This window comes from Phaethon aethereus (assembly GCF_964289735.1).
Source record: "Phaethon aethereus genome assembly, chromosome: 8".
NCBI lineage: Eukaryota > Metazoa > Chordata > Aves > Phaethontiformes > Phaethontidae > Phaethon > Phaethon aethereus.
In genome coordinates this window covers 17,997,424-18,020,929 of record NC_138584.1, presented here as the reverse complement: position 1 = coordinate 18,020,929, position 23,506 = coordinate 17,997,424, and the positions used below count along the sequence as shown (strand labels likewise).

Genomic DNA, 23,506 nt, shown 5'->3' with positions numbered 1-23,506 from the left:
AACCATGATGTTTAAGTCTCACCTAGTTCCTATACTATCTTATACTAAAAACACCTCCCACTTTTTTCCTTGCAAGTTTTAAAATATCTGTATCATCTATTTATTTTACACAGAGCCCTACAAATTTTTATCTTTCAGTAAAAGAAGTGAATCCCATAGATTTTTCATTTAGGAAAAAAGTAAATTATTTTGAAAAGACTGAAAATAACCTCAGAGTTGCATTACACATATTTCAGTAAATCATTGTTTTAACTCCTCAGCAGTTATTTAAAATGTCATATTAATTCTGTACTAAGTAATTTGTTCTTAAATTTGCAATAAAAAACCCTACTATTAGATAATTGTACCAGATAGAAGAGTTAAAAAAAAAATCAGGCTGTCTGTTTATTCCAGTTCTTCAGGATCACTTCAGCTGCATCTAGTGTGCTGTCTTTCTGCAAAACAAGGAATATCACTATTACTGCAAGTATGGAGTTCTTCAGAAGAGAGCAGCAGTCATGATTATATCATCCCAAATCAATATCTGGCAGTTTCACTCGCATCCTTTAAGTATCTGTCAGTCAGTTTTTCATTAACAGTTATAGCTACAAATCTAGACTACACAAAGAATTCAATGCTGATTCCTTGCAAGTATTTATTAGGTATCTTTTAAAGGTAACATACTCTCAGCACTCATTCGATCACATTTAATGAAAGCAATACTTACAGAAGTGCCTGGCATTTATGCAGTGATGTACTTGGCAGCCCTATAGTGGAGACATGCTAGCATAGTCTCCTAATCTTCATGTGTACAGTTGGGATTTTTAACTCCATGCAACCAAGTTATGCTGTGAACTACTTAAACATAATCCCTCTAAATATGGGTAATCTATCCACTGGCCAGTTGTGTGGCTTGGCTACATCCTGGTGAGTCATACAAGCAGGCTTTAACTTGACATGATTAGTGCTGTTCATCCTGGGCAAGCCACATTTACAACCAGCAAGTTCCAGCCTGGTTGTTACAGGCTCAGTTTGCATCATAGTCTTTATAGCTCATCAAAAGAACAAAGTAGACGAGCAGAATGGTCAAGAATGATTTTAAAAATCAATACAGTAAGCTAAAAAAGGCCTACCCACCCATTTGTTTTCTGCCAGCTGCCCTTCTTAGCCATGCCACCCATACTTATGGTCTAAAGTCCCTCAGCAAAAAGACAGTTGCAGCCACTTTGTGCTGAATTTTACATCAAGCTAACTTTCCGTTCCTAAAACCATCCAACTCGGGAGATCCTGCGAAAAATGTAACAATCAGCCTCTTGCAGATTTCTGTACTGCATTGATTTTAGGAGTCTTAAGTCTTCTCAGGACACAAATTTACCTTAATGAAGCAAAAACGTATATATTTTTCAAACTGCCTTTTTGTCTCAGGACCACAGAATGCTGAAAGAGGAATTGCTGACAGCTTCTAAAACATAAAACAGAAATATTATTTGCTTTTTTTATATGTGTATACACAAATCTTTTTTAAGCATGATGATTTTACTATTCCATTTCAATAACTCTCTCTCCCAACATGTGAGGGAAAGACAAGGTTCAGTTTTCTATGCACTAGCTAGGCTTAACTAAAATCAAATTACTTTGCTTAGGCAAAACTTTTGTTAAGTATCTTAGGCAAAGGTACTTCTGTACAAACAGTATTTCAGCAGGCTGAAAGAAAAGTACTGGGACGTAACACAAATCTACAGGGTACATTTTCAGCATATTTATGAATATTTTAGTCACATCATTATCAGCAGTTACTATAAACACCAAATAATATTTTGAATGGAATGTCTCTACTACATTATTTAGTAGTATGGTTGCACTGCTCTTGCTTTCAATAGAAAAGCATTTCTAGAACTAGAGTATGACTAAGACACCTTACCTTAGATGTTATCATCCATTTGACAAATTTATAATCATAAGGTTGTTTCTCATCTACATCAGAGAGATCCACATCTAAAAAAATTAAATTTAAAACAAACACGTAAGGTTTCCTAGGCTCCATTGGGAAGGCATTCATTAACAGCACTTTATTATAGTTAATACTTAAGAAAAAGATGTATGCTTTTATTGTAAAATATAATTTAAAAATATAGTATAACAATTAAAATAGGCTAACAGACTGAACCTTCCCATTCTGACCTGAGCGCTTGCTTTCCATTCAAAACAAATTCAGACATGTCGCTTGGAAGAAAGCCATGCAGCACTCCAAGAAGTCCTCAAGCCTGGGTTAATTAAGGGATCAGGACTGCAGAGGGTACTGAAGAGTGTATCTATTGCATGGACAGCAATAATCGCTGCAACTGCAGCTTTCTCATCTGTGAAACTGGGGTGTCTAAAACTTTCTGACACATGGTAGCACTGTGAGGTGCAGCTGTGTTTAAACACTTCTGTGTGAATGACAAGTGCTATTAGGACCAGTTAGTGAAAAATGTGGAACTAGAAAATGTTCCCCTGTGGGAATTCTTCCTCCAAAGTTACCACAACCTGAATTTCCAAAAGGTTTTGTAAATTTTGGTAGCATTTTACAGTGTTTAGAAATCAGAATGCCTCAAAGAGCCTTCAGGGTATGACTTCAGATTAAGAAAAACAAACAAATCAGGGAAAAGTACAAATGCTACAAACTCAGGATACTAAGCCAGGTGCTTAGCTCTCAAACTTTTTCATAATCGTAGACCTTTTTCAAAACAGAAGTTTTTATCTGCCTCCTTTATCCTCCCTAAAACCTTGCCAAGGCTTTGCAAAACACAGACAGTAGTTAGGATCACAAACAAAGGCTTTGCTGAAGCTTACAAATCTACCTCCCAGGCTAAGGTCAAACAGAAAATTTCAATCCCAGTTAGTACTTCTTACAATGTAATGCAAACATGAAATGAGAATATAGTTTAAAATGAAAGCTGCATTTTCAGATTAACTGTAATATTTGCTTTCCACAACCTTTTTAATAAACTTTATACTAACTTAATGTAGAAACATCAACAATCATAAAGTATCCTCCATCTGGAATGACAGGCTTTAGTCCAGCTTCTTGAAGCAGCTGAGCCATCCGATCACGCTTGCTTTCCAGCTCTCGAGATAGTGAGTAAAAATAGCAGTCTGGGTCATCCATGCGTTTACAGTCTAGCCAAAATGCTTGTGCCAAAGCCTCCTGGAAACATAACCAATGTTCAAAGTACTCATGGACATTCAGTAAATTCACAGGCACTCACATACTTCCTACTGAAATCACATGGATTTTTCTTCAATTCTGGCCCTTATTAAGCAAATCAGCACATACAAAAATTCCAGAAGCTACGTCCAAGCATGTCATTTGTTTGTTACTTTGTGCTGCGGCAACACCCAAAGCACCCAATCATTTGCTAGGCACTAATCATATTCCCAAGTCACAGTCCTTGACGTAAGGGTTTACAATCTGAATTGAAGATAAGTTTAAATTATTGATAATAATGTATCATAGAATACTAGAAACTAGTAGACAGATAATGCTCAGTAAAACAAGACCTTGTTGCAACAACTTGTATTTGTATTTGCTAGGAAGCCACTAAGATTGTCATGTTTTATGCAAGAAGCAGCAGTTTGTAAGTGAAAGAAGAATCTGTAAGGCTGTGATTTTTTTAAATTTTTTTTTAAATGTCTGGGAAGCTGATCAAATCTGTCTCCTCTTCTTGCACCCCAGAATATATATTTTCACAACTAAAAATTCATTGTTTTGATTATTGTTTTATTATAGTCAGGCCTATACTAGGTTCGCTACACTAGAAAATATCCTCCTCTGCCCCATCTGTACCTACCTGTAATGGAGTTGGGCAAGTATACAGAGTATTTTGGTGAACAACTTGCAAATGCTTAATCAGGTTCTGGGGGCCAATAGACCAGCCAAGCTAAGGGAAGAAAACATGTATATGTTATACTTACAGCAGTGGTGTTACTAAAAATTAACAAAGAATTAAAATTAGCCAATGTGTCACGTTTTTCTATTTTAAGAACAGGTAGTGAATTTGTTGTGGTAAAGAATTAAGAAACGAGCTGTTTTACACAAAGTTTGCTGAATGATGCCGTTAAAAAAACTCTAGATTTGAGACAACAGCTATAGTTACACTTATCCCCAGCTCTCATAGCGTACTGAGCAAACCTTTAACTCTTCATATGACAAGGGTTAGAAATCAAACTGAGCATTTATTAGCAATGTTATTCATAATTGTTTTAGGATCTTTACATCTCATAAGCTCCTGTGTCAGAGGTGGTTTGAGCATAAAACTAAAGCTCTCTACTGAATCATATATGTCAGGGTTCAGTTTGAACACAGGTGATGAAGAAAAAAGACCTTAGTTGCCAAATGGTTAAATATTTTTGTTTACTTTCTGATATGTATTTTAAAGTCAAGCAAAATATTATCATTAAATATTTTACAAAAATCTAAGCCATTCTAAAACATACCATTATCACACTCTGTAAATACCACCATAAAACTGGAAAGTTAAAATATGATAATATCCATGTTTTCTCCAACAATCTTGACTGGTTTTGAACAAATCATACAGTATTGGGTTTTTTAGTATTGTTTTCTCACAAGAGCTTATTAATTGAGAGACAAGAATTAAAACATGGGTGTTCAGGATAGGTAATTGCTCCAACTGAATGCTGTCTTCATGTTTTGGAGACACACAGATTTGCCTGAAGTTTTCAAAAGACAGGCCATAAAAATGAAGACTTTTTTAGTGTAATAAATGCATTCTGTTATTTATATAAGTGAACTCTTTTATATTGATTCTTCTTACCTTCCAGCCAGTTACACTATATGTTTTTCCAGCACTTCCTATAGTTATTGTTCTTTCCCACATACCTGGCAACGTAGCTGTATATAAAATAAAATTAATTGGGTACAGGTGCACTCACATATTCCATGTAGTTAGAAAAATTGTACTGCCCCTAGCTCAGAGCTATATGTTGACATACCATTGCAGCATATTAAGCAAGCAATGAGAATACTCTAAAATTATTGCAGTTGTAACAAATGAGAAAAGGATATATGGCTCGATGCTTTTTGCCATGAAGAGAAGGTAAAGATTAATGGAAGAAGAAAGAAGAGTCAGAAAATGAGGCACAGTTTGTGAAAACTACATGTTAATTATCCTCAGTTAAAATGCGTAATTATTCATAAGAAAGATACGATGTAAGAAGTGGCTACCCATTCATGTCAAGACAGCATTATTTCTGATGCCTGATAATAGTACCATATCCAACATTAACTCAGGCACTGCAAGCCATTTTAATAGAATTGTTCAGCTCAGTGTCACTGGCTGTCTCAGACATCAGAAAAAGAAAAGAATTACTGAGACTTGTAACCCAGAACCAAACACCATCAGAATCAGAAAACTAGCAGAGTGCATAAATAAATTCTGTTTTGTTATATAATTTGAACAGGCCTGGGACTGGCTGACAACAGCCACTAGCTAAGGATGTCTGCAAGTATTAAGGGACACATGGAGGCCTATCTCAGTCTCTGTATTTGTATCTGGTAGGAGACCAAAATCCCCTGTTTCCTTTCCAAGGAGGTGACAGAGAAAAGGGGTCTTCCTGTAGCTTGCAAATTTTTTCTGTACCATGCTTCAGGGGAGCTCCATTTGGACTCTTTACCTTAATTCATTTTCAACAAAAACAGATAAATCGAGACATGCTGAAGTCTGAGACACAAAGTTAGACAAGGTCATAACACTGCTGCAATTGCAGTGGTCAACACCATCCAGCCCCACCTCATTTGTGCACTAGAACCACTACCAATGAATCTGTCAGTTGTTAAATCCCCTCTCTAGGGAGACCAACGAACAACGATTTTCCAAATAAAACCACTGAATTTCATAAGGAAGTTTTTGCAGCAGTTATCTGCATTAGACATGGTATAAGTCTTTCCAGTTACTTGAAAACATGTATTGTATTTTTTTGAGCACACTTGCCAAGAAGAGAAACAAAACAGCAGGAAAGAAACTCATATTCCTATTAGCCCACCCATATTCACTCAACTGCTCTGTGACCTTGAAAACAAAAAGGCAGTTTGAAGAGATGTATCTTCTACCTAGGTCAAGAGCATAGATCACTTCCTAAAAGCTACCGAACTAGCTCTCACAGACCACAAAAAGCATTGAATTTCAAAGCTAATGCCCTCTAGCGAGACTGTTTTCCCACATAGTCATAGGAATTCAACCTTGGAGACAAATGTAACAGCATTTCAAAGAATAGCAGCAGCAAAAGGGCACGGGGAAGAAGCAGCTCCAAGCAGCAAGTTTTAAATAGACAGGGAAATTCTTCCATGCCATGTGGCAACATAATTATATGACACCATAACCAAATCTGACTAAAATATAAAAACTAACGAAGTGCAACCTAACACATATAATAAGCCTGTTACCTGGGTTGGCACTCAGCTTGAGAGGCTTGTTCAGAATCCTCAGTTATGAGACACAATCTCTAAATCTGCCAGTGCAACTCCAATCATTACTTAGAGGAAGTCCACGGTTTTTACGGAAGTCAGATAATCATGAGAAACATGAAGTGTTTTATACTACAGAAAACTGCTTCAGTGACAGTACAAAGACTGTATTAACTTCATGATCTGTGGCTAGCAACCCATGTTAAATTGTATTAAGGAACCACCATCAGACACTGTAAATCGACGCAATATCCATTTTGCATCTCACAAAAAAGTGTCACTGCATTTGATGGAATATCTAGTGGTTAATACGGAAACACATGAGTTTTTAAACAATGAAATAACACATTCGTTTTTTCTTGTATTATCTTTTGTAGACTTAAAAAAAAAAATCTAAGAAACTTAAGGTAAAAAGAGCAGATCTTGTTTATTTTATTGAAATAACGTTATCGTTTACAGTGTTACCCTGAAGGTTTTATAGTCATTTTAACACTAAAGTTAAAGATTATATCATGGGATCTGCCAGAGAATATGTATGTAAACCTAGCTGACTAACTGTCCAGGCTTTAATATGCATTATCATTACATGGTATTTTTACATTTTATGCTAAACTAGAAAATGCCTTTTGTTCAATTGGAAACATTTTGATTTGAAGGATTAAAATTACAATACTGATACTAATAAACAATAGAGTTACTGTGTCTTAAGAATTCACCACCTGTCCACTAAGACAAAGTGTAACTGACAACATGAGTGTTCAGACCTGCTGCCGTTGCAAAGGAGAATGGCTTACCTTACACTACCCACAGAGATTTTGGTTCCGAGGATGGCTATTTGCATGAACCACCTGCTAAGCCCATGAAGAAAGCTTTAATTTAACTCATTCTACTTTGCAGTTGGGACATGATAAGCCACACATGATCAGTTACTCTGGTAACTTGTTAGGATGCACTGACTCAGATTACTATCACATGAATGTACCCAAAACATTCCCTTTCTACCATGTCTGAAGGTCTTTGAGAAGGTATCACTATCAAGGCACAACAGCCATGAAATTAGGCCACTTTCAAAACAGACTCATAGCCTATGCATGGCCAATACAATTAAACATACTGCAGCTGTATGATCAGCAGCTATGCAGCTGAGTTAATAAGTATTGCAAGGACATTTAGATATAATTTCCTTTTTATTATTTGTAAGATTCAGTTTTTACAGTGATGTAGCCCCCACTAATGGAAAGCTTCTTTTATTGCCGTTCTACAGATACGGAATTGAAGCATAGAAGCAAAGTTATTCAGCATTCAGCCAGTGGTAAAGCCAGGAAAAAAGCTAAGCTTTTTCCTGTCTAAGTTATATTTATGTCTCTTGATTTCATTGTTTAATCTCAACTAGATGTCTCTGTTGCACACAACTGAAATGTGCCTTCATTATGACAGTAAGTACATCACAACAGATCATTCATGCAGGATGCCCCCATTAGAAACAAAACATCTGTACATATAAGAAGGAAGTTTTGGACTTTAGCCCACTGATAATACATCAGCAGATCCAAACCAAGGCCACCACACTAGAAACTTTTACACAAATGCTTAGCTGTAGCATTATAGGATTGGGGAAGGAGTTCAGTAACCTGCACTAGATTCACTTGTTCTGAGACAGTGGGAGCAATTCCACTAACTTCAGTGAAACTTGGATCAAGAAGTAAAACAAGAGGGACAGAAATGTAACATCATATTCGGTTTTATGGTTTGTTCTTGCAATGGTGCTTTACCCCTGTAGCAATACTGCCTGAAGACTCCAGCATGCTTTCACATTACCCATGCAGTGACTTCATTGAATTCAATGTCCATTATTTAACAGTGTGTCTGCACTTTGGAGGGATGGTGTTCATGCACTATCTCCATACTAACCTTTATACTTTATTTTCCTTTTTATAAGTAATGGAGCAAAAATAATTGTGCTCCTCATTATGCATTCCCTTATTGATTATCTCTACAATGTTTTGAGAAGGAAGTTTTAATCCCTGTTTCTTCTATCAGTTCTTCAGCAAAGCACAGTCCAATATATATACATGAATAGCAGTTACACGTGTCATGGCCAACGACATAACTGAATAGGGATGGGATATTCAGATGACCATTTCTTATTTCTGAGCATCAGTCCCCTTGGTTTCTATGGGCATCTGCTCCAAAGTCACTTCAGAGCTTTTGTAAATTCTACTTGGAAATTATATTTTAAAATATTTTTTCAGAAAGGGGAGGGGCTCTCCTCTTAGAGTCTAAACATTGTAAAACAGTCAAAGCTTGGAGTTTGAGCTCCTTCCAGCAACCACTGTCTCCAAGAGGCACATTTACAACATCACTCCACAACCACTTCTAAGATGTCACAAAAAATCAGTACCTATTTTAATGTGTTTATTTCCTTTGTACACCAGCCATTCATACACCTCGTCACTGATGCACAGGGTATCATGTTTAATACAGAGGTCAGCTATTACCTGGAGCTCTTCTCTGGTAAACACCTGGGATACAAGAAAGTAAGGGATAACACATTAGTCACAGCATTTAAGGCACAGCCTGAAATTACAGTAGTGTTAAAGCAGGACTCTTACCTTGCCTATAGGGTTGTGCGGGGTATTCAGAATAATTGCTTTTGTTTTGGAATTAAATTTATCTGCAAGTTCAGCAGGATCTAAGACCCAATCAGCACTAGATGCAGAGTTACCATAATTTTTCTAAAAAAAAAAAAAAACAACCAAACAATAAGTTTGTGCATTACTTGAATACAACATGTTACAGGTTAAAGAGAGATCCCCAATTTACCACTCTCGGACACTTTCATAACCGTATTTCACAACTTATCCAATCTGTCCTGCTGTGAAGGCGCTTCTAGGAACAGGCAGAGAGGCTAAGAGTAGGGTAATTGTTATGACAGTTGCCGTCCTCTCCTGGCCACTGTCTGTCTTAAAGCCTCCCCAGGAACTGGTTTCCAGGATCTGGTTACACACATGCTGACTGTAACAGTGTGTAATGCAGGAAGCCCAGTCACATGACAGGAGAGTTAATGGCCTTTCCAGACACTAGAACAAGTGTGTGCTTGCTTGGCTGCAAAGACTGATCACCACTGGAGAGATTCAAGGTCTTTTCCTCCTCCTGGTCCACATGAAAACGGTCAAACAGTTAAAAATCTGCACCACTGAGCTCTGAAGTTTCTGTGGTACTACGCAAGGACAACAGAAGTTTGGGCCAGTTGCTGCAGAGAACAAAGAGCATGGCCACGCTAACTTTCTGATACCTGCACATTACTGGGAGAAGGTCAGACCAAGAACAAGGGTGCGAAACAGAAAATACTTGCAGGAACCCAGTCATTCAAAACGTCCCTAGAAGAAGGGCACCCAGAGAAACAATCTCACCTACTCCCACTGCAGTCCTCGAGGTTTTGTCACTCTCTGTTGTTCTGACTTCATAGTGCTCATGCAACAGTCATACATAAAGAGCCCCTCAGCCCTCCCCATGCAAGGCTGCCAATCAGACAAGGCAACAGTAACAAAATCAACTTTTTGCATCCAGAGCAATCCTTGCAAGCTGCCAGCATAATGCCAGCAGTACCAATTTGAAAATTAACCCATACCAAAATTACTTGGTTTTACCAATAAAGGAAACAGTAATTCTAGTATGTATCTCCCGCATGATCGTTCCTTATTTAGTAACCAGATTTTGGAAAAGAAATTATATTCTGTCATTGTAGGAGTTGCTGAAGGGATCAAAAACCAAATCTTCTGAAAACCAGAAGATACAGAAATTGCACTGATATGTGATCCTTCTCTTATTTGTACTGAAAACATTTTCTGATGACATACAAAAAAGGAATTTTGATCAGCTTTCAGAATGCACAAATTAAAGTAAATGAGAAACACTGTGCCCCCTTTTCAACACTAATAGAGTATTCTATCTGCTTTGGATTATTATTGTCTCACGCTTACACTATAGCAATCTACCTCATTTTTATGTAATTTGATATTACGAAAAACTACACAAAACATCGCCTAGGTGGTGTTCATCAAACTGTATTGAGTATGGATGAGAAACTTTATATGATAAATAATTTTTAAAAAGCTACTCACGTATCTCAGTGGGATAAAAACAGGTTTTGCACCCGCCATCTTCACCATTGGTTCATAACAGTCATAAAATGGCTCTATTATTATTACCTGAAATTACAATTGTCAGTATCAGAAACAGAATTTACTGTGCATGATACTATCATATTTCCAGATTTACTGTGGTGGTATAACTTGATAATGTTTCTGGCACTTGATCCTGATCTAACACTGCAGAATATTCCTCCTTTTAAAGCATCGTATATCAATGCCCTCAGTCTAAGTATGATACGCACTACTCATTTTTGACAACACACACAGGCTGTTCTTCTACAGTTACATATTACAACTATTCAGATATAATATTAGGAATGTTTGGGTCCTGCACGCAGATTTGAAGGTGCAAAGCAAAGATGGGAGATAACAACAGCAAATCATTGAACCACAGCACAGCTGCCCTAACTCTGTCCATGAAATTCCAGGATTTCCAAGTATCTAGAAACCTCAGAAGAACAGCTTAAGTCCTCAAATTTTATCAGAAGAAAATGTTCAGATTGAAAAAGAGGACAATTTCAAGGAAAATTGCGTAGACGCTAGATAGTAGGAAAAAAAAAACCACAAAACCCAAAGGCTAATAGTCAAAAACTGTTACAAAAAAGGAGAAGTGAGTATCAGAGCAACAGAAAAGGAAGAAAAGATACAGACGAGAATACATTATGCAAGCAAAACCAACAAAACACTGAAAGCAAAATGCATGACAACACAAAAAGTTCTTGTCCACTACAGATACAAATATCCCCCCCAAATGACTTTCAGTACCCTTGTCAAAAAGCATCAGTAGTGAAGGGATGAGCCACCACAGCTAGTACAGTAATCTAACAACCCTTTCTTTAAAGGACTTTTCTGCTACCACGCAATGGTCCAAAACAGAACTTGATACACAATGGTTATTCAAACACCAACAATACTTTGCACCACCCTTAGTCTTCTGCTGCAGACAACAGCCCACAAGTTTTCTCAAGTAAGAAATCAGTATGTATTGTGTCACCTAACAGTAATAGTGATAAAGAAACTGCTACAGGTACCATAAGTATGAAAGAAAGGGGTCTGTAAGTTGGGGAATGATAGGAAGCCATCCAAAGGATAGTATTCTGATCACAGCTTCTGAAACTGTAAGTCAAATGTGGAACTGTAACAAACCGAGTTAAAGGAGATCAGAAAGAAGCTCCAACATTAACTTATATTGAAAAGTGGACAAATAAAAAACAGGCAAATTCTCATTTCAGTGAGTATACATGAATATTTCAAATAAAAACTTACTTCGTCTCCCTCTTCAATTAATGCCTGTATTGTACTAAAGAGAGATCCATAAGCTCCCACGGTCACCAGAATATCTGTGAGAGGATCAATCTTTCTTCCACAAACTCTCTCGTACACTTGAGACAAGGCTTTCACCAGTGATGGATGTCCCTGTTCAAAGCATACAAATGCAACTGATTGGTGTATTCCTGACAACGTACAAAGCCTACGTTTGGTTTTTTTTCCACATATATCAAAATAATACATTTTGAAATAGAAAAACGCAAGATGAGCCCTCGGTGTTAATGGCTGTTAACAGGTAGCATGGTTTAAAGTTTTTACACATTAGGGAAGAAAAGTGGTTTCAATTTATTTATGTCTATTAGGAAATTCTTTTTGTGTATCTGATGCTTTTTTATTTCTATCTTACTATCACATCTCAGGTAGCCTATAGGAGAGCCAGGACAAGAGACGGGAGGAGAGAAGGCAACATTCTTGACAACAATTCATCCTCACCTCCTTTACAGTGTCTTTCCCACCTGCCCATATTTCCATCTGAAGCTCCTTCTGTTTCCTTCCTTATCTTACAACTAAGGGGAATCTTTTTATTCTGTTTATATACTGATGATAAACAGCACTTGTGATCAGAATGATGATTATATAGTCATATCTCAAATCTCAGAGCACCATTCACCATTTGTGTCTCCTACAGGGACATGGCAGTCAATGTACTCGTCTCAAAATGTGCAAAGAACAAGAAAATAACCATGCAACAAAGATCATATACAATATGGAAATAAGGCGGCATAATTCTGTTTACTCAGGAAGACTACAGGTTTCCTGCTGTGAAAACCCTTTTTCATTTTGGGTAGTCAGTAGAAACAGAAAACAGGTCCTTGAGAAAATGCAGCTATGTAACAAAAATCCCTCTTCAAAATAGTGAATATTGTACCTCTACACACAAGGCATAAAATCATGAACCCTTCTGTAAACAAAAACATTACCATAAATTAAGGCTTACAAGTCATTGTTGATTCAGATGACAACCATTTCTTGTCATGAATGTGTCAGCTACACAGGAATGCTGCACCACCCAAGTCACGTTAGGTCCCACTACAGGGCCACAGCCCTACAGTCAATGAGATGTCCAAGCACTGCAGAGAGCTGAGACAATGTCTCAATTATCAGATGGATGTGCATCATTCATACTCATCCCTCACACATTTGCTACCACAAATACTTGTGCTCAAAAACCTTAGAAGTGCAGAAGTTTGTAGAGGAAGTGCAAAGGCTGAAGATGGCAATATTAGTAAAAATGCCTCATGAATTACTCTCTACAGTATACTGTATCAGCAAACATTCATACTTATCATGGGAATTATCAAACTATTTGGAAATAAAGAACAAAGTGACAGAAGTAAATATTGAATACTTGCATGCACTGGGAAAATTGTATTTATGCTTGATTTGCAAATAGGTTTAGAGAATCAGTCTGTGAATATTTGCCAGAAGGTTGACTGTAGTCCATTCTCTCTGTAACCTTCCCCCCTGTGCCAAGGCTCCTCCAAAACTTTGTCTGCCTGGTGAGCAGACTTTTCAGATACTTTACTATGGATGATGAACACACTAATGCTTAGCCCAGAAGTTCACAAAAGCCACCTTTTGTGTGCCCAACACTAAATAATTGCTTTATACTTTCAAGTTTAGACAGAGAGAGTTTTTTATATATGTAATACATACCCCTCTCGTACTTGCAGAGACTTTTTGCACACAGCTAAAGGTGATCAAACAAAATTACCCACAGAGGGATGGTAATGAGACTACATTCACTGGGAATTATTTTTTTCCTTTCTGTCAGGGCCTTCAGTGCCCTAATAGGTGTAATGGCCCTGACCGGCCTCACATGGGGCCTCTATGCAGAGCTGTGCCCCTGGTCCAGGGGCCCCATTTAAATGCTATGCAGTAGGGTTGCTGGTCTGCAATTCAGTTACAGCCATGCCTGTACCTGGCCATAGACCCTGCTGAACCTGGCCCCTACCTGTAGACTGATTCTGTGGTTTGACCTTAGACCTGCCTTGTCTCCGTGGAGCTGCCCAGTGATCACTGGGTTATAGCACTGCCGACCCTGACCTCTGGATTGACTTCCTGGCTTGCCCTCAGGCCCACTCCACCACCACAAGCTTGCCTGGTGATCTGGGCTGACCTCAGCCACCATCTCTGGGCCTGCCTTGCTCAGCTACTGTGGGACTGGGCCCTGGCTGGTGAGGCCTGCGCCCTGCTCACTGTGATAGCTTGTTCTTTAGGGAGCTGCTGCCCTCCGTCAGTTCTAATGCATCCAGGTTCTCAAAGAATAGGTAAAAAGTTATGTTGGAATACATACACAATGATGCCACAACTACCAAAGCAATTGCTGGCTCACCAGTCTATACAATGTTTTTCTATCACTGTTGCATAACATGGTCATCTAGAAAAATATTAGACAGACTCCTTAGGGTCTTGTAGCAATCCTGACACATGATTCTCAGTTAGGAAACATCGTTTATCTTTACCACAAAATAGAAGAAAGACAAACCAAACAAGGAAGTGGTCATACTAAAACAGCAATAGTCCACTTAAATATCGTGCCTTGGACAATGATAAATGCCACACACTCACACCCACCTCAAGACGTAAACTCTACAAGCCAACTTACAGAACAGGCAGTGACTATCTTCTGGGCAAAAAAACTTACTGTTTTCATCAATTCCTAATCTCCACTGAAATCTACTAAATGGCACGGGTGAATCTTTTCTTGATCCTAGAGGCTCTGTCTCAACTGGTATCCAGTATTTATTTATCATTCTACCACTATTCTATCTGATTCATGTTCACACTGACCAAAATCTGAGGTAAATGTACAGTTTACACTCTTTAAACTGAGTTGACTCTTCAAAGAATGTATCCCACGTGCTCTACCATTTTGCTCTTGCTGAAGGATTCTGCCTTGAAGAAGCCTGAACAGAGGATATTCATTAGTAACAGATAAGGCTACTACATCAACTTAATTTGGGTCATAATAGTATGACCACAGATAAAACTAATTTAAAGCAAAGTCAATTTTTTTTCTCTGTGTTTTTAACCTGTCAGGTTTTTTTTTCCTCAGTTCTCTACTGAACTTAGGTCCTCAAGTTCCACAGTACTTACAAAGCCTCGTGTGTACTGGTTCAGTCTGTCAACTGCTGCTGCCTTTGCCAGCTCGTCTTTAACATAGCTGGGAGGGGATATATCAGGAAGGCCTTGCCCAAGATTAACAATTGAGGGATCTGCTGCCACCTTTGTAAATTCAACCCTAAATGGAAAAAACATTTTAAAGTTAACATACCCGATAAAGTTATCTTTTCCTTCATTAGCATTAAAAGGCAAAAGAAGTCTTTCACTTTGCCAAATTCACAGCCGTGGAAACAGGTTTAAGTAGAATGCTCACATGGAGCGATGGGTGCTGGGACAATGGTAAGTAACCACAGGAGTCAGAGGGAACCCAATAAAACGTTGACTTTCTGCATCCACAGAATACCTTTTCTGCCAGCAGAACTGTGCTCAGATGTGCACACACACAAACACAGAGTAACTCTGGATATGGGCAGAAATGGAACACTACCCTCTTTGCAAAATGAAGTAGACCTAATTAGAACAGGCACATTAAATCATTTAAAGGCTAGACTCTATCAAGTCAAGGCATTATTTAAACTATCCAGTCACCGCAGAGTGCTACAATTTTTTTTTTTTTTTTGTGATTTTAGGCAACAGACTGTTTCAGCCTGTTCATTAACTGTTCCTAGTAGCCTACCAGGTACAAACATTAGGATTCTTAAGGGTTGTTTTTTTCCTCCCTTCACAGGCAAGCTTTGCATTTTACCCTTTTCTCATTACCCAAATATTAACAAGATTTAAAAATAAAAACCAAAACAACAACAACAAAAAAAACTAAACAAAAAAACCACATAGCATCACAGTTCTGTAAAAAAATTAATAGAAATTGCTAAAAATTAATTTGAGGCTGGATGACCAAAACACCTTGTGTGTATATATACACACATATATACATACAACTAATGTAAGCCCAAAATAGTGTTTTCACCAACTAACAAATTCCCATATTTACAGTGATGGCAATATTGCTTTGAGACCAATTTAATAACTAGAAAAAAAGTATATTAAAAATAATGAGATAAATTATAAAGACAAGTATAATGGCTTTAAAAAGAAATCTGACTCACTTGGTAAACACAAATCAAGTGTAATTGAAATACATTACTCAACAAAATTAACATTTGAATTTCAAAGTCTGCTATACTACCATGCCCAAGAGTTATACTTGTCTTATATGATTTACTAAATGAAGAGAATCCCAAGCCTAATATTTAAAGCTCAAGAATGAGAATTAATTCACACCTTTAACAGAATTTGGTTCATTGCTTCTAAGCAGGTGCCAAATATATTTCAGCAGATAGCAAATGCTATGTACCTTATTGGCAATAATTATCAATTTGGAAAGAAAATATATCAGCCAAAGGTATTTTCTGAAATTTGCAGATATTTGCCTTTTACATACCATACGTTGCTATCAAGACCTTCAATTCGTCTTGTGTTTTTGTGTCTGAAGGCCATTGTCTGCAAGATCCAAATATACAGACAGAAGGGTTTTGTTAAGACAGACAAAGTACTATATTGTTGGATTCTGCATGACAAACCCTCCTTCATGTTTTCTCAAATATACTATTGCCAGATGAATTCAGCAGTGACACAAAATTATAGACATGTTCTTTCATTAAAGCTTCTACAATAGCTTGAATTCAGAATAACAACAAAATACACAAAAATGTCCTAAATTCTCATTCTTCATTATCTAAAGCCACTGAATGTTCAGCAAGGATAGAGCAGGGACACAATTTAGCTTAATAGCTTTAAAAGATGACCTAAAAAGAAAAAAATAAGGTACATACGTTCTTTTTCTTTTCTAGGATATACTAACAACTTAAAGACTATATTATTTCTAGCCCAATTCCTGTTCAGTCCAGTTCGGAAAGCATCCATTTTCTATGTAATTTTATTTGTTAAATTGATAGGTAAGAGAAAACTAGCAAAGACACTTCCTATTTTCATTCAGACTTTTAACACTTTATTTACTTACAACACAGCAAAACCACATTAGAACATGTTTTTGCTGTATATTCAGACCTTCAATTAAGGTCTTGGAAAACTGCTTTAGAATAGACTTTCAGTGAGTACCCTCTATAAAGGCAGAGAAAAACATATTGACAGTTGTGGTAATTTTAAGCTAAAAAGAGAAAGAAAGTGGGGGGGGAAACAGATTTATGTCTATGTGCAAAAAAAAAAAGTGCAAGCCCATTTTTATCTTTGTAAAGCAGTGATTCTGTGATTGATACTGGAAAAAAATTACATAGGAATTACATAGTCCCTCAGTATTCCAGACACTTCTGTTTCAGTCACACTACTGATTTTAGTGACTTTTACCACTGCTAGCTATTGTTATTGTCTGAAAGATTAAAAAACCATACTCTAGCTACCATAGTCTGAGAAGAAAATGTCTGTTACCATTACACTCCAAGTTCCAACTTTGGATCAACGGGAATGACTCATAGTAGAAATATTATGTAGGCACATGTTTGCACTCAACCGGTTTACAGTAATGAAGCTACTATATGCATAATGATTTGAAGAATGGGAAGCTATAAAATTAAACACATACTTCTCTACTCATACGTCGTCTCTACAGATCTGATTTTGACCTCATCTATGAGACATGAGCACCAGAGGAATCAAGTACAGGACACCTTTTTTTATTTGTACTCAGGTTGAAAGCCACTAAGGTAATTGGACAGGTGAAGTTGTACTTCTTGACACAGAACATACACCATAGTTAAGAGGGACTTCTGACCAGGTAATCTGTACTGCATCTATTTAAAAACACACATATGATTCAGAAGATTAATCCAGTTTTACAGTGTATGTCTTGGTAAATATTTGGTTTTGTCTGTACTATATAAATGCAAATAACACGGGTAGACTGAGCTCCACACACACATCTTTTTTCACATGCTAGACTACCTCCCTTACTACAAGGAGTAAAAAGTGTCACCTTGAATCTTTCTAGTTAATAATAAGAATTCTGTATGCTGCCATGAGTAAATCTGTTCCATTGACGAGCTCTTCTTGAAATTGTTTCAAAGTAAGCTACAGGCTTATCAACTGCAGGACTTTTATAATTAATTATAAGGTAAATCTTAACTGCATTCAGTAACCTTCCTAGCTAAAAATGTATTGACAAGCAAAATAAGCCTTCACCTTACAGCTCTCATACTATTTTAAGTTAAAATATTTAATGATTCCAGTCTTTCTATTTATTTTTTCATCTGTCTTGAAACTAGTTTTAAAACGGAATAGCTAGACCTGCATTAATTTTCAGGTTTTCACAGATTCAGCTTACAGTTGGGTTCAGGTCCACCTTACTACTTTGAGAAAGCCAACCAATTAAGTGACATTTTAAAATTATACTTTAAATGGCGTTCTTTTTTCCAGAAGGTTGTGAGAATTCTTAAGACTTTTCTTTGGCTTAGCCCAAGTTATGCCATCACTTGATAATCTTCAGGCCATTTCTAGGTGCTAGGCTAGGATTTCCACAAGTTTAAGATGGGTGTTAAGCAGGAGAGGTATGTCCTCATCAAGCTCTAACTCTGACCTCCTGCTTTTCCTAATGCTTTCTATCAGGGAAAGCACCTGATAGAAAGTCAGGTGTTGCTCGTATTTATCTTTCTTCCAAATACAAAGAAACTTGTGATTAAATTGAATGGCAGTATGTTTAATAATGATAGACGCAAAAATTTTACATGGTGCATAATTAAATTGTGGAATTCAATGTCAAAAGCTAGAACTGAAGCCAAGATCTTAAGAATTAAATTAAAAAACAAACAGGATTAGATTTCAGCATGTTTAGTGAGAATATCCAGCTCCATTAAATAGAATACAAATACTTACAGCGTATGAAAAACTGACTCAGGCAAAAGCTGACCTTCAAAGTGGCTTGCACACTAAAAGAAACTTCTCATATGGACAAAATATGCTGCAACTGTCCAGTGTAATGGTTTGAATAGCTGTTTTGAAGGATCTGACATGTGCCTGGGTTGACCCATGTTGCTGACTAGATGAACTCCTGTTCTGGTCTGGGAACACGATTTGCATCCCAGTGTTCTATATGCAATGCAGAGTGTGACCTCCAACCCACCTACCATGCCACAAAGCTTTGTCTTCTCTCAACAAAACAGGAAGATTTAAAATGAAGTTACACAATCTTATAAGCAGCTAAGCTGGGACATTGAGAAGATTCCGTATAAAATTAAGTTTGAGGTACTCACATACCCCTCGTTATGGCAGCATCAAGAAGCACCACTACTCTCATTTCACTGAAGGGAAACTGAGATACAAAGAAATTAATTGACTTACAAGAAGTCTGTGAGAAAGCTGGGATTGAACCTGCCTCCTGTATCTCAAGCTCTAGTGCCCTAACAACTAGGCAATTCTTCTGGCCTGATATGTGCTAGATGTGACTTTAAAGACTGAAAAGGATACACACAGCAATAATCACCAAATTCTGTTATGCTAGCATGGTTAAATATTTGACTGATTTAAATATCTTATTTTGTTCTTGATATTGAATGCTTGGATCAATGTAACAAGAAATAAAGAAATCACAGCTAATGTATATGTATTGGCAACACTGCAAAATTAGTGCATCTCTAAAATATTGCATGAAATAGTTTTATTTATGAAGCTGAAGGAATACTTACTGCAGAGGCTGAAAGTTTGATGGATCTGGAAAGCAAATCTGTTCGTAGTTGGTATGTTCGAATGCCAAGGCAACAGAAGCTTCGTGAAGCACAAAGCATGCCTGCATAATAAATAAGTGACCTGAAAAACACTTACGGATTCCAGGAATGAGTTTCTACACATCACTAAGCAATTTTAAAAGATAAGATCCCCTTCTCTTCCCTTCAGTGATTTTGTTTCATTGAAATAAGTTCTAGTAAATTATCACCTTATCACATTTGTAAGTATAGAGGATGAAACTTTCTGACAGGGCTGCAAAATGTTTCTGAATGTCATCTAGAAGGCAAGTTTCCTGTATTTGACAGCACTGATCTTCTTTCCCTTGAATGACAATTAAGACTAAACGCAATTCAAGACTCAAAGTCTCTGTTAGACTTGTGAAAATGTGTTTGTGTAATAAAAATTGCTATTACAATTGCCAGTTTAGACAGAATGGAAAAAGAGCCAAATTTTTAAAAAGTCACACAGCTTTAAAACTGGTCTTCATTTTCAAGTGTTTCAAATCAGGTATTCTGAAACAGATAATTAAGATCACCAGTCACACTGCAGAGGCATGCCTACGCACTTTAAATAACTACACTAAGTTCTGCCACAGTGACTTGGCAAACATCAAGAACCTACCACAGCAGAAAACAGACAGCTAGAAAGGACGTTCTGTGTAGAGTAACAGATCATTCACTGACTAGAGAAAATACGCCCTTCTGATCAATAACTATAAAAAAGAAGAGCTGGTACTTCAGGCAACTACTTCCAGAATGTATTTTTAAATGTATATATGGGATGACATTGTCAAAATGACTAGAATGTGCAAGAGAAAAACATGTAACCCATAGACCTATGTCAGAAACACAGTAGCCACAGTATAATTATTAACTTGTTTTCCATACTTTACTCATTAAAGAACAGATAACCGCTGCTTCCCCTCAGACTTTGCTACCTGAAAAGGGGAAGAAAACAAAAAAGAAAGAAAAAAACTATACTATTTGTATTAGAAACAAAGGAATGCCATTGCCTGTTAAAACAACAGCATGCAGGCCTTGCAGATCAAAGTAGAGAAGGTAATTCAATATCCAAGTAAAATTTGGTTTTACATTAAGAAGCATGGGTTTAGTCCAACAAGAAAGTGTTCTTTACACTTACAGTGTAAACTGATAGAAAAGGTCAACCAATACTCCCTTTTAAGGATGCCTCATTGAAAGAGTTAAGTTTTAAAAGTATGTTGGTTTTGCCTTTCTCTTCTTCCAATGCTACAAACTCAGTTCTGAAATTGGGGTCTTCCTCACACAGTACTGAGTTGTAGCTAACTCAGTTAGACCCTCAATAACACCCATGTAATGCCATTGCATTTAGCAATCTGCAAGTACACAATTCACTGACATTTCCTTCACAAGAAGAAACACTGGCAATTTCCTCAACTCTGCTGGCCTGAGGACTAGCAAAAATAAACAGCAATTAAATCTCTGACACTAGTCAGGAGATACTCTGAAAGACAGAAAAGAAATATATCTGTTTTAAAAAACCTGTAAATACATCTTAAGTTACCTTTAATAACAGCACTTGGTATATTTGACATAATCTTTAATAATAACTACATGAAATCAAAAAGATTGTGAAGGCCTCTATTTTCTCTCCTTGTGTACGCTTACAAAAACTGCTTATGTAACATACTGATACTATCTTAAAATGTGACTACAACAATAGCGCTATTCTCCCAGGGTCAGACCAGAGACAGGATTACTCTTGCAGCACACTGCGAACATTTGCAGTAGTTAGCAGGGGGACAAACATGCCTATCTTTGCCTGTTTCATTTTGTATTGAGGAATAGCAAATTTAAATAAAAAACTTGCAAACTTTACATGCAAAACTAACTTGCAACTTTTGTAAGTAAAATTATTAACAGCTGTAAATATTTCTAGCATTAGCACCATACTGCATTGAAAGACAGTGTGGTATTTGACAAGACATGATTTGACACAAGGCAATCATAGAAAACTACAATATAGCATGAGGAGCAGCAGACCTGTATCACTTTGGCGTGGTCAATCTCTGCAAGTACCTGAAAAACCTGAAGTAAAAAATGATATCCACCTTTAACACCACAGAAATGTAGAAATTGTGAAAACACTGTGAGGAACATCATGGAAACAATACTTTGCTGAACAGCCTCAGTAAGGAAAGCCAAGGCACGAGCATGTAACATTTGTCCCACTACATTTCAATCACTGTGGCACTTTCCCAGCGAATGCTGAACAGCATTTGTTCAGACTCAAGAGCACTCAGAGACAAGACTACTGGCCACTAAATGGCAAAGCTGACTATAAAATACTTTTATGACTTTTTTTTCCTTTCTAAAAATACCTCTCCTCTCTTCTGCAACACTGAATACTTCCATTTAAGCTACTCTAGGAAGAGAAGGCAAAGGCTTCCTTAATATAACCAGATACTCTCCCACACTGATCTCAAAAACAAGCAAGACCTCCTCTGTTTTTCTTCCACACACACATATTCCCACTATAATTGTATATGACATGTTAATACCTATCACAGGCGCAAGAGAACTATTTACGGTTACTTTTAGGATGAGTGCACACTTAATTATTACCTCTGTATGTGTTTTGGCAACGACCAAGTATATATAAGACATCAGTGAGGTGTTTCATAATGTCCTAAGGTAAGATTTTCTAATCAAGATAGAAAGTTTCTTCCAGCTCAAGAAAGTTACAGTGCTAGGCAGATACAGAGGTATTGCAAACCCTGTTTAAACTCTCTTAAAAATTTGTAAGGTTCTTCAAGCATAGAAAATGCACTGATCTCTGTGGGGGAATGAAAAAGTATTAATTTTTTCTTTCTCAGTCTCATTAATGTCTCTTTTTTTAAATCTTGGAGCCAGGCATCAGCTTTTTGGCAAAGAGTTGTGTCTGTTAAATTCAGAAATTAAGAGCTAGGAATACTTTTCATCCCATTCTAATTTTCAGTGCTCTGAAGCATTCATGCCTTAACTCGTAGTCAGTCCTCCTGAAATTCAGGCTTGCATATTCCTATAGAAAGCAGGAATATGAACATGTTAAGGGAAAAGGGATACCAAATGACTGCTGCAGCTTCCTGGTTTTTTAGAAGTGAGAAGCAAGGAAGGCTACCAGAAAGGTCAACACAGTAAATGTTTTTAGTGGGGCTGGGAAGAAGACACATTCTGGTTGATAATCTGATTTAAACTCAAATTTGGTGACTTAAATTAGACTGGGAAGATATAGTTAGGCTGTGTTATGGAACTCTATGAATACATTTGTGTACTACCAATCATTTTAGCTCATGCTGTGCTTTATAACCACTCCAGCACAGATACAACCTCCAAGTTGCAAGCTCTTCTGCTCCCATCGCAAAGGCTTCCCAGCCTCCTGATCATACAGTACCCTGACCTCAGATGCTGCTGTACCACTGGAGCATTTTATGAAAAGTTACATGTTTGTAATAAATTGATTTTTCCCCCTTTGAAACTAAAGGCCAAATGCTGCTTTCCCGTCATTTTTGAGCTTGTTATACCACCTCTATAAAAAAAATGCCTTTGAGCTTGAAAGACCAGACCCTAAGCTGCTGCATTTTTTTCCATTTAACAAGTACTCTCATTTTACTGCACAGCCTCAGCGACAAACATTACTAGAAACACTGGAAGCCCATCAGCCGCCACAATAATGTGAATATAATCCCCATTACATTTGTGTTGTGTTTAATATTTGTCAGATATACAAGCCTGGAAAATGTTACAAATCAGCTAAGCTA

General features: G+C 37.1%; 1 protein-coding gene across 1 annotated transcript; it reads right to left on the bottom strand.

Annotated features, from left to right (window-relative positions):
* Positions 1 to 371: 371 nt before the first annotated feature.
* On the bottom strand, positions 372 to 21,074 carry KYAT3 (kynurenine aminotransferase 3; the record flags this gene model as incomplete). The annotated part of the gene is made up of 14 exons (XM_082002788.1): positions 372 to 434; positions 1,355 to 1,441; positions 1,901 to 1,974; positions 2,980 to 3,166; positions 3,810 to 3,899; positions 4,797 to 4,873; positions 8,847 to 8,967; positions 9,058 to 9,180; positions 10,570 to 10,656; positions 11,866 to 12,015; positions 15,028 to 15,172; positions 16,436 to 16,494; positions 19,689 to 19,789; positions 21,056 to 21,074. The coding sequence occupies 14 exons, from the start codon at positions 21,072 to 21,074 to the stop codon at positions 372 to 374; spliced, it is 1,383 nt and encodes a 460-aa protein (XP_081858914.1).
* Between the last annotated feature and the right edge of the window lie 2,432 nt (positions 21,075 to 23,506).